General features: G+C 45.6%; 1 protein-coding gene and 1 long non-coding RNA gene across 3 annotated transcripts; one reads left to right on the forward strand and one right to left on the reverse strand.

The window, feature by feature from the left end:
• Positions 1-3,263: 3,263 nt before the first annotated feature.
• LOC120973132 (uncharacterized) lies at positions 3,264-5,930 on the reverse strand. 2 transcript variants are annotated; one of them, XR_012201992.1, is made up of 3 exons: positions 5,615-5,930; positions 4,785-4,875; positions 3,264-3,551 (listed from the first exon to the last, which is right to left on the reverse strand). It is a non-coding gene; the product is annotated as an uncharacterized lncRNA (long non-coding RNA). The 2 variants fall into 2 exon arrangements; XR_012201991.1 differs by having other exon boundaries at positions 4,785-5,930.
• Positions 5,931-8,627: 2,697 nt separating this feature from the next.
• LOC109732305 (uncharacterized) lies at positions 8,628-11,611 on the forward strand. The gene is made up of 5 exons (XM_040396974.2): positions 8,628-8,801; positions 8,921-10,035; positions 10,160-10,232; positions 10,321-10,444; positions 11,379-11,611. Exons 1-5 carry the CDS (start codon positions 8,628-8,630, stop codon positions 11,471-11,473), a joined length of 1,581 nt encoding a protein of 526 aa, XP_040252908.1. The 3' UTR covers positions 11,474-11,611.
• Positions 11,612-12,439: the final 828 nt, after the last annotated feature.

The following is a 12,439-nucleotide window of genomic DNA, read 5'->3' on the forward strand; positions in this document are numbered from 1 at the left end:
ACATCGATGGATGAGCAACTGATGCCCGATGATGACATGAGGGCGATGAGTACAAAGATGGCTTCATTCCTCGCCAAATACGTTATCCATGATAATCATTATGGATCCAGGATATCAAACATTTCCTAGTTAATTTTGTGGTTCAATGTCTACGATAGTGCCTTTGCTAGGTGTGATGTCCTTCGGACATGGCAATGTACGTTCAAAATTTGACTCTATGTTCATGTGGGTTGTAAAACCACAACACATCATGATGGTGTGTACTGCACACTATTTGACTCCATATATATGTTCATTATTTGACTATAGGTTCATGTGTGATGATGGTGTACTGCACTTGCTTTTTGCAAACAACCTATTTGGTCAAATGCACGGGGATAATAATTTAAAATGCAGAAATGATTTCAAGCAATCACACACTATTTGAAATAACCAACCGTGTGTGATAATAAAAAGGAGCACACGTGTATGACACGTCAATCATGCGCGATCTCGGAAACAAAGCACATAGGTACGGGATGAAAAACCGTATGAGCCGGCAGACATATCACACAGTCGGCAATAGTAAAACGTGTGCAACCAAATACGAACGCATACCATGAAGCTTTGCATGTCTATGGCGAACAAATATCCCACACAATTTTATCTAGGAAACTGTGTTTGATCACTTGAACCATCCCCAATGATTTTTCAGAGGCTAATGTTTGCGATGAACATTCTATCACATACATTTCATAATACATAGTTGTTTGTGATTCATGAATTATCACACATAGTTAGTCTTCCATAATTATGTGTGTTCCACTAACCAATGCCACACGATGGGATTATAACGATCGTGGTTAATGTCCTGGTCCAGCGCACACGATTTCCCTTATCGTCAGCGATCGACCCCCCCCCCCCATCGCCAACCTACTCGAGCACATGGCTCTGGAAAGTGTCTGCCATTAGGTGTAAAAACCATGTGAATAGCGGTCGGGTATATTACTGTTAACGAGCCGGAACTGCCGATGGGCCACAACGATGTCGAATGGACAATGGGTCGGTGATGGGCCGAACTGATACCCTTCTTATGGGTTGTGGCTCTAAATGGGCCATGTGCAAGGAGGCCATTAGTGAGCCAACCTATTTAACTAAACATGCCACTGTTGGGCCTTGACACGTGCTGCCTTTTCATTGGCATGTATCGTCCATTGGATGGGCGAGACCTATCGCAACACAGAGCTGACGTGTGGTTCAATTGCCGAATGAGAATTGGACACATGGAAAATCGTCATTTGTCGGGGTTGATAGCTTAATGACGACTTGTTATGGTGGATGCCACGTGTCGGTTATCCTTGATGAGAACACTTCCATGACGTGCCATTTATCATCACGGAAGTGTTCATATATGGATTATTGTCATGTAACACTTCCGCGATAGCACATATATGACTATCTTGATTTTATCATAAAATCGTCATGGATATATATACATGACAGAAAAATGTGACCTACTGTGACAAACGCGTATCATCATAGATGTGTTCTTTGTAGTGGAAGGAGCATCGCTACAAACGGTAGAACCTCCATATCCGCACCACAAGCTATTCACAAACCCTAGTTGCCGCCATTTCCCATCTCATCTCAATAGCCACCATCAGCTTCACCACCGCAGCAATCCACCTCCAAGTTAGCCATACTTGTAATCGTGTATCACATCCAACGACCATTGTAAGACATATTATCAATAAAAGCTTTCATCTTGATGTTTTCTTCATGCGAACTGATCGCCATGTGCGAGTAATTTGGTAAGGTAATGAGTTGAGGCATAGCCTTGCAACCCTATGTGTTTGTAAGAGGGATTAGTGTAATGACTTTGAATGAACGTCATGAATGTGTGAAATAAAACCGCATCGTAGTTGTCTCTTGTCTCTATCACATTCTTCAACCCTGCACATACCCAGGATCACGGAGTTCAAGCCATGAGGAGGTTAGGAGCAGGGTGGAAGTCGAGCGTTGTTTCTGAACACTAGTGACAAAAAGGTTTAATGTGGTAGTGTGAAGCCAATCCTTGGGGATACATGACTTGTAGTCATTAAACGTTCGATGCTTTTGTCTAATTTATCTTAATTACCGAGGTAACCCCACACGATGGATAAGGCTTACGATTGAACATCCGACTCTTGATGCTGGGCGCATTCCAGTCAAGATGTAATTTGGACACATCCCCCGCTTTGAGTCCTTGTAAGCACATCTTAATGAGTGTCTTCCAAAGAACAAATTAAGATCACAATGATCCCAGTCACAAAGATATGTTTGTAAGAATCAAGTCCTCATACCAATACATATTTTTATTATAAGTGTTTTTGGTAGCAACTATGATAATGACCTGGTCCAAAAACGGGAATTTAATACTTTAGCAAAAGCTTAGTAGAAACCCTTATTGTGAGTACATGTCCTCTTGTGGGATCGATAAGTCAGGGTCACACCTTGGGGAAAAGAGGTTGGGAACCCTGCTACTATTACCGGATCACCAAAGGGACTCATTAGACATGCAACCCATTTGTTTTTTTGTGTGAGAATTTATGGCTCATTTGTTGGGCGGGCGAAAAATAAGACTTAAAGTTATTTCTAGACCCAAATCAATACCTCCTCTCGAAAGATTTTGGAGTTGTGCTGGCCAATAAAATAATGTTGGACTGGATTGTGCTTTATATTCGAAAAGGTAAAGTTGGGTTGGGTATTTTACTCAGAAAAACAAAAGCTGGGCTGGGTACGTTCCATGAAAAAAACTTGTTCGATCTAAATGAAAAAATTAGTAGTCGGTCAGTCCCAAATGCCAGTATCGAAGAAGATCAGAGATTGAAGAAGCATGTCACTCATTGGATGTCGATCCAACGATTACTGCTGCCAGAATCACTTGTTCACTAAGTTGACAAAGCGTTGCGTAAGCTTCAGCCTAGTGGGTCTCATATGTCAACTTTCAAATCTATGATGGCCATACATCACATTTGCTACTCCATCCATTCCTAAATATTTGTCTTTCTAGAGATTTCAAATGGACTACCACATACAGGTGTATATAGACATATTTTAGAGTGTAGATTCACTCATTTTGCTCTGTATGTAGTCACTTGTTAAAATCTCTAGAAAGACGAATATTTAGGAACGAAGGGAGTATTATTTTAGAATATTGTAACGCCCACGATGCGGCTATATCTCCCACGTGTCGGAGCACGACTTAGAGGCATAACCGCATAGTAGGCATGTCGCAAGAGGGGTAATCTTTACACATCCCATGTACTGAATAAGAAAGGGATAAAGAGTTGGCTTACAATCGCCACTTCACACAATACATAAATAAAGCATTAAATCAACCAGAATACAATCAAGGTCCGACTACGGAACCAAATAAAGAAAGACAACCCCTAATGCTAGATCCCCGATCGCCCCGACTGGGCTCCACTACTGATCAACTGGAAACGAAACAACACAACGAACACGATCTTCATCGAGCTCCCATCTGAGCTGGGTTGCGTCACCTGTACTGGTATCATCGGCACCTGCAACTGTTTGGAAGTATCTGTGAGCCACGAGGAGTCAGCAATCTCACACCCGCGAGATCAAGACTATTTAAGCTTAAAGGTAGGACAGGGTAGTGAGGTGGAGCTGCAGCAAGCACTAGCATATATGGTGGCTAACTTACGCAAATGAGAGCAAGAAGAGAAGCAAAGCACGGTCGTGAACTAGAAGTGATCAAGAAGTGATCCTGAAGCTACTTACGCACAACCATAACACAAGAACCGTGTTCACTTCCCGGACTCCGTCGAGAAGAGACCATCACGGCTACACACGCGGTTGATGCATTTTAATTAAGTCAAGTGTCAAGTTCTCTACAACCGGACATTAAAAAATTCCCATCTGCCACATAACCGCGGGCACAGCTCTCGAAAGTTTATACCCTGCAGGGGTGTCCCAACTTAGCCCATCACAAGCTCTCATGGTCAACGAAGGATATTCCTTCTCCCGGGAAGACCCGATCAGTCTCGGAATCCCGGTTACAAGACATTTCGACAATGGTAAAACAAGACCAGCAAGACCACCCGACTGTGCCGACAAATCCCGATAGGAGCTGCACATATCTCGTTCTCAGGGCACACCGGATGAGACATCCTACGAGTAAAACCAAGCCTCAAGTTTCCCCGAGGTGGCCCCGCAGTCTACTCGGTTCGAACCAGCACTCAGAGGAGCACTGGCCCGGGGGGGGCTAAAATAAAGATGACCCTTGAGTCTGCAGAACCCAAGGGAAAAAGGCTTAGGTGGCAAATGTTAAAACCAAGGTTGGGCCTTACTGGAGGAGTTTTATTCAAAGCGAACTATCAAGGGGGTCCCATAAATCACCCAACCGCGTAAGGAACGTAAAATCAAGGAACATAACACCAGTATGACGGAAACTAGGGCGACAAGAGTGGAACAAAACACTAGGCATAAGGCCGAGCCTTCCACCCTTTACCATGTATATAGATGCATTAATTAAATAAGAGATATTGTGATATCCCAAAATATCCATGTTCCAACATGGAACCAACTTCATCTTCACCTGCAACTAGCAACGCTATAAAAGGGGCTAAGTAAAAGCGATAACTTAGCCAAACAACGGTTTGCTAGAAAAGGATGGTTAGAGGCTTGACATGGCAATATGGGAGGCATGATATAGCAAGTGGTAGGTATCGCGGCATAGGAAAAGAGCGAGCAACTAGCAAGCAAAGATAGAAGTGATTTCGAGGGTATGGTCATCTTGCCTGAGATCCCGCAAGGAAGAAGAATGAGTCCATGAAGAAGACAAACGGACGTAGTCGAACGAATCCTCACAACTCCGGAACAAAACCGAAGCTAACGAGAGAAGCAACCCGAAAACAAACAAACAACATGGTAAACCAACAAGCACAAACATGGCATGATGCACAACCAAGTATGATGCATGTCCGGTTTAAATAGCATGGCATGGCAATATGCACAAACAAAACTACAAGTTAAATGGAGCACAATATGCAACGAGTTGCATATTAACGGAACACCACATCAATTATTTAGTTCTCTCTCGTTTATGTACCCAACAATATTAAATGTGGTTAAGCATGGCAAGAGGTGAATCATAAGTAAACTAACTATTTAGGCAAGTTAAATGAGACCGAAAATAACAAACAACAATTCCGGAAAATCCCCATATGCATATAGCAATTTAAAGCAAACAACAATTTTAAATGTTGTTAACGTGATGCGGATGACATATGCAAGTTTATGCAATTTAAAGAAAATATTGACTTGAGCATGTTATGGAGCATTTGTCACCGTGGTGGAAGAAAGGGGTGTCACGGCAACGAATCCGAAAATGATGCCACGACAACATATCGGTTCCGGTAACTCATGGAGATACCGGTGCAAAAGTGAGTGTGGCGGGAGCATGTCAAGCAAGGATGGTGGGGTGTTCCCGGTTACCGGGTTCCCATGCGCCGATGGCAAGGCAACGAGTGACAATTCGGACACGGTGCAAACGGTGCATCTCATACAACACATGCATTCGGTTCACGGCGGTCGTCGTCGCGGCGGGTCATCGTCTCGGCGGTTATACCTTCGAAGCGTGCGTTTAGGAGCGGGTCAAGTTCAACGAAGGAAGTAGTGGTACACGGGCCGTAGTGGAAGTAGTCGTTCTTGCGGCGGTAGTGGAAGTAGTAGTTCACGGACGTCGTGGAAGTAGTCGTTCACGGCGACGATAGAGGTACTCGCGATCTTGGCGACGGTAGTGGTACATCTCGTAGTGGAACTTGTTGCATCCACGGTATTCGGGCGTAGTTGTACAAGCGCGACATCGGACTTGTCGAACCCGAACTCTTCGGACTCTTCGGGGGTGGGGTGTGTGTGTGTGTGTGTGTGTGTGTGTGTGTGTGTGTGTGTGTGTGTGGGGGGGGGGGGGGGGGGGGCGTCGTGGTACTTGGCGAATCCCAGAGATGGCGGAAGACGAACTTGGCACCCACGGTCTTGACGATCCAAAACGAAGGAACACCAGGGCCTCGGGTGGGCAGCAGCAAGGAGGCGATGGTGGAGGTCAGCGGCAGGAAGCAGGCATGGGGCTCATCTGGTTCTCGGCCGGGTCCAGGCCGGTGGGACTCCATGGGGCGGCGGCCATGGTGTTCCTGATAGACGGGTGAGGCAGCGCGGACTTCGGGAGGAGTACGGGCGCGCGAGGAGGCATTGCCTCGCGGCTGTGGACGCGAGCGAGGAGGATGCTCACGGGGAACTCCGGCGAGGAAGGAGAGGGCCCGCTGGACGAGGGGTCGCCGGACCTGGCGATTTCCGGCAACGGTGATCTCCGGGGCTGATGCAGGGGACTCGGGCAGGGGGGTGAAGAAGACGACGCGATGGCGACTCCGATGGCCGGCTGGTGAGGCCACGACCATGGCGCGGAGGAGGCGCGCGGCTGCACTTGTAGGGAAGCGACGTGACGGAGGCGATGGGACGACGCGAGGCAGGGGCGCCGGAGTTGGGTGCTCGAGGAGCTGCGCTGCGGGATCGGGATCCCTCTCCTGTGCGTGGGCGGCGGCGCGGGATGAGGAGAGGGAGACGAGCGAGAGGAGGGGGATCGAGCGTCGGGCACGAGGGGATCGAGCAGAGCTCTCCCTCGATGCGTGCGTGTGTGGGTGGCGGCGGAGGGGAACGAGAGGAGCGGCTAGGGTTAGGAGGCTAAGGTGGGCCGGGGGGATGGATGGGCCGACCTGGGCTGCAGGAGGCCGGCTGGGCTTGCTCCTCTCTCCCCTTTATTTTCCCATTATAGAGAAAAAGAAAGAAAAGGGAAGAAAAGAAAAGGTTAGAGAAAGAGTTTGGGCACGGGGATAATTTCCCCGGACTCACAAAAATGAGCTTAATCCAAGAAAATAGGAATGGGCATGGATGCAAGGTTTAGAATCTAACACATTTGAATTTAATTCAAATGGGTGAATAGGGAGTGAGGGTTTGGAAGGCCCAAAATGTTGAGAAATTAGGAAGAGCCTCGATAAATGAGATAAGAGTTGTTGGCAAAGTTTGAGGCAAGGAATATTTTGCAAGTGTGTTATGGTTAATTCCACATTGACGGAACATTTTATAATAGCTCCCTAATAATATTGGGGGATATATGTTATAAAGAGAAATCACCATGTGCATTTCCCTCGGTTTAAATGGACCGAAGATCCATGCAATTTATTTGATTGAGTTTTTTTTTTAAAAAGGTGCAAGATGACATGATGCTATGCACATGATGCAAAGATGAATGCAACGAACAAAACAAATCACACGACGAATCTCAGAATCCATGGAAGGCATCTGAAGAGCCGGTCTTGGGGCGTCACAAATATATAGCCTAGTTGCTAGTTTTTTGGATTTATTACAACATATTCACTACTCTCTTTGTAACAAAATGCAAGAAATTTTTAACAATTACTCCCTTCGTTTCAAAATAGATGACTCAACTTTGTATTAATTCTAGTATAAATTACTAAGTTGAGTCATCTATTTTGGAACGAAAGGAGTATAAATGAACCAAAAGAGTCATATAATTTTGTTAGAGAGGTTGTATTGTTTAGGATTTATAGTCCATTTGCTGGGCGTGCCAACCTTAAGACCAAAAGTTTATTCAAGACCCAAAACCATTACTCTTCTTGTTCAAAGATATGCAACCCAGCTGGCGAAGAAAACAAAGTAAGCCTTGACTTGGTATTCTTAAAAAAAATAGAGTTGGGCTAAACTTTTACAAAAGGAAAAAAATTCTAGACTGATTATTTTGTAATCTAAAAATCAAAGCTTGAGTTAGATGACTGACTCCTTGTTAATAGTAGAATTTTTTAGGGGTTTTATTAATAGTAGAGCTTTTTTTAAGTATCAATAGTATTTTGTTTTGAGAAACGAGTTTTTTTAGGGGTTTTTGAGAAACGAGTAACTATCAATAGTAGAGCTCTTTTTTGACAAATACCTGTAAGTTTATTAATACTCATAACAATTAAAGGTACACCGATCTGGACCTAATATTCAAGAAAATACAAAGTAACTTATTTGACTAAGAATTACAATGTGATCTTTTGTAAACACTTTCAATCTCTACTCGAGGAAATATTCCAAAAAATTTGGTAAAAATTACGTGAAGCTGGCTGCTACGGCGCAGGCCCAGGCCCAGGAAGGAAGACAAATCGAATCCAGACTCCCCGCACGCCGCTGTCTCTACAAAAGGAAATCGCTTGCCATCCTGGTAACCCTAAGGGCATCTACAATGCAGGCGCTAACGCCAGGCGCCAGGGTCAGGATCCTGGCCGTTTCCTCCTAATCCCGTTCAAATCCCGAAATTTCGTTAGCATCGATGCCATAAGAGTCGTCCGGCGCTAAACGAGCTGCCCATTTTATTTTTTGCGCATGGCGCCCGTACGCTCGCTCCCAGCGTTGCATGCCTGGACTCCAAGCGAGGCGCTAGGAGAAAAATCCTTTTTTATTCCTAATCAAGCGCCTGATTAGGCGTCTAGCATTGAACATGCCCTAATTCCCAAATCCTCACCGCCACCCCCCTCCCACCACACCCCAGGTAACCCTAGTTCCCAAATCCTTCTTGGATCCAGCCAGCCATGGCGGGATCTTTGATGATGTCCGGCTCCTTCGACCCCCCTGCCGCCGATCCCGCCGGCGCCAACCCCTCCCGCTACCCCTTCTGGGTTCTCCTCGACAGCACAACCTACTTCGCCAACCGCGACAACGCCACCACCGTGAAGGGCACGACGAGCGCGGGCCACGAATTCAAGGTGACCTTCTGCCTCGCTGACCCGCCTGCCGTCTCTTACTTCTGCGTCCACTTTACCGGAGTCAGCATACAAGAGCTTTGCACCACGGAGCCCCGCGTCGTCTCCTCCACCTATGACCTCGCCCTCCTCTGCTTCCCCATCAGAACCGCCCTCGAGTACTTTGTCTACAAGGCTGCATCCACGGCAAGAGCATCATCCAAAGGGTCCCTCCTTCTCCAGCATACAAGCACCAGTGGCTCTTGGCAGTCGTGCCACGCGAGGGCGACAATTTCTTGGTCGCTGATCTTTCCCCGGGTGGGGACCTTGGGCACTACAACCTGCATATCTTCTCATCGGAGACGAAAGAGTGGAGCACAAAACACCTACAGCTGCAGGCGCCCTCTGATGTCCTGTCACGGGACCTGCCAAGCCAAACCGACAAGGTGATCTCTCTCGGAGCAAACACTGTTGGATGGGTCGATCTCTGGCGCGGCATCGTTGTGTGTGATGTGCTCCAGAAGGATCCTGTTCTCCGATTCCTCCCGCTGCCCAAGGCTGATTTCGACCTGCACCGGGAAAGTCCAGCACGGCAAGTGCGGGACGTCATTGGCTTCCCTGATGGTTTCATCAACTTCGTGGAGATCGAACAGTGTGTCAGATGGTTCACCGTTGTCAGAAAGAGGACTTCGAAGACGACCCATGTTTTTGACGTTGCAGATACCATCTCTGATGCGGAGCTCCTCAGCAATGATGGTATGGACACAGAAGACGAACCTTTTCATGCACCGGCTGGCTGGAAGATACGGACAATGTTTAGGAGCATTTATTGGCACTTATGGCAGAAGAGTCGCACTGTCCATGTTGACCACATATCACCGTGCCCACCTGAATCCTCTAAGCTGACGCATCATCTATGGAATGATAGAGACATGAAATGGACATTGGGAAACCTGAAGACTGCAGGGTTCCCGACCTTGAGTGTTTACGGTGGTAATACTGTCTACCTCGTGTCTAAGGTGGAGTCTCAGGATGAAGACACATTGCTTGTTGGTGTTGATATTGGAAAGAGGAAGCTGGAAGTCATCGAACAATATTGTTGCGGCAGATCCATTTCTTTCAATCCCTATCCGCTTGGCGTTGTTCAAATTGTAGGGGGGCGGGAAGTCATTGAACCATATTGTGGTGGGAGATCCACTGCTTTCAATCCTATTTCCTGCGCATTCTCCGAATATCTGAATACCACTCCAAGTCCAAGGCATGTTTTCTGTTTTGCTCTGTTTTCTATTCTATTAACTTCCATGCAAACTCATTGTATTTCCCCCAGTTCTCAACTTATTTTGCCCCATGCACCTGACATTTTGCCTCTTATTTTGCTTAAGGCCACGTGATGATGAAGTTGCAGCAGTATCTGCTCACAGCGGTGCGCTGGGCAATATTGTTCCAAAATATGTGGTAGGCTTGCTGTAATCATCTTGCTGCTATTATAGATGTGTCCATTTTGCCATCTCCTTCAATAAGATGTATGTAAACCCTTCTACAGCAAACCCAGCAAAACACGTCGAATGGGGATGACTCTAGCAAGTATCAACCGCCAACCACACTCCAGCCATCCAGTTTGACACAAACTGGGCAGCCCTTGTCATCTTCAACTTCAACTCAATTAGGTAAAAACATCGTGAACGCTTATAATATGGTTCTTTTATCCTAGTTCTTGTTGACTCAAGATATTTAACTCTAAAATGTTAGAAATTATTGAAAATTAACATTTGATATCATGATTTAAGAAAAAATGTGTGAAAGACTTGGGTCACCATGCTGCCTTTCTTGCTGTATAGGGAAGCAAATGTCGGTTTAGTTTCATGTTCTTGCATGTCTATGTGAGGTTTTGTATTTAACGGAACTGAAATGGATAATTAATTAATCATTATTTGTAATTCAGCCACCATATTAAAGTTGCTACCCTGTTAACAAGTGAAACCGTTGCATGAGCTAAAGAAACATCTTTTAGGCCTCCCAGAATTTCATTCAACTTGTAAGTTTTGTGTTAGCGTTTCTCCCAAAAGGGAAAAATATATCTTTAATTGGAGAATACAACCTCGCAATTGCAAATTAGCGAGTGTAGTAAAGTTGAGGGCAAAACCTAGCTGTGGTCAATGAGTAGGCATACTAGCTGATGTTTTTAAAATTGAACTTGTGAAGAGATTATATGGGGTGACTGATGATGGGAATCTTGGTTTCTTGGCGTGAGTGACCTGGTGTTGTGTGATATATTGCACTCTTTGAGTATTCCCTGGTTTGTGGTCGATATTTTGGCCCCTCTGTATTTTGTATTAACAGGCGACTTTTGGGAGCCGTGCTTGTTTGCTTTAACTAGTTGATTGTTTGGAAATGTTTGTTGGGTGCTTGAGTTTCAGAATTCATAGGCTGCACTGCAATAAATTTGTAAAAATGTTTCCAACAATTTTGCTGGAATTGTTTATGTTCAGCTTTCCTCTCTTGATGAAAGCACTGCATGCATTAAATAACATGATTTTATTTTATTTATATATGTTATAATACAACTTACTCCTGTTGTTTATGCCTGTTGGATGGATCCAGACGACTTCCGAAGGATGCCCTATCAATGTGTCGCGTGCCATTGCGACCTCCCTCCTGACCAGTACCCAAGGAGGAGGCGTTTGCACCGTGAATGACTTCGACGGCTGTCCTCGACCATGGCCAACAGCACCACAGGAAGCCATTTTCATCTCTTGCATATCGCGGGCAGGTGGAATATCGTGGTTGATGTCATGGAATGTCAACAAAGTGCATGCTCTTGCATCTTTTGATGCTGTGCAGCCATGTCCACATACTGCTGCCACCCTCTGTTAACATATCATGGATGATGCTTTAAAACATTTGAATATATATATATATATATATATATATATATATATATATATATATATATATGGTGCTATGGACCTTATTTGCCTTGCTGATGTTTGGTTGCTCCTCCGCGATGTCTGCTTTTTGGAAGAGTTCTGATCTTAACGTTGTTAGACCAGCCAATCAGCCATTGATCGCAGTGCACGTAACAGTCCCTGCTACTTCCCTGCTACTTCGTTGCGACCACCTAGACCTGTTAGCTTTGTTCAGTTACGGATTAAAAGGCACGTTGTTGATACATGTCTTTTTTATCCTACCCGATTTTATCTGGTTACCTCATCAATTCAAACGATTCGTTTCTGCTTGTCTTGTGCAACCGCCTAAAGCACCGGCGATTGAAGCTAGGTACGACAACATCCAAACACACGGCGCTTCTCCCTTGGTCACGCCGGCTATGTTCTAGCACACCCAGCCGGAACCGGCGGAACAAGATGCGGTGAGCACGATCATATAACAAGATGTGGTGAGCGACGGCTCAGATACGGTCCGTGGTGGCGAGGGAAACACGGTTGGCTGTCGGCTCTATGATGCAGAGGCTGTGCAGCTGACGGTGACTGGCGCACCCCTTCCTAGTTCTAATCGTTTGATTATTTTTTCACATGCATTTAAAATACTCATACTTAGATGACTCATTGTGTCAAAGGCCGAAAAAGCCAATTAGGGCAACTCCAACGGGCCAACCCAAACGGACAGCAATTTTGTCTGCTTTTTGTCCGTTTGGGTCGGTCAGG

Source organism: Aegilops tauschii, chromosome 1, assembly GCF_002575655.3.
Source record: "Aegilops tauschii subsp. strangulata cultivar AL8/78 chromosome 1, Aet v6.0, whole genome shotgun sequence".
Lineage (NCBI taxonomy): Eukaryota > Viridiplantae > Streptophyta > Magnoliopsida > Poales > Poaceae > Aegilops > Aegilops tauschii.

What these genes read in the sequence shown, in the direction of transcription:
- LOC109732305 (XM_040396974.2), top strand. Translation starts at nt 8,628, where the DNA reads ATGGCGGGATCTTTGATGATGTCCGGCTCCTTCGACCCCCCTGCCGCC. An exon ending in GCGCGGGCCACGAATTCAAG is followed by an intron (nt 8,802 to 8,920) that starts GTGACCTTCTGC and finishes CACCTATGACCT; the next exon opens with CGCCCTCCTCTGCTTCCCCA. An exon ending in AATACCACTCCAAGTCCAAG is followed by an intron (nt 10,036 to 10,159) that starts GCATGTTTTCTG and finishes ATTTTGCTTAAG; the next exon opens with GCCACGTGATGATGAAGTTG.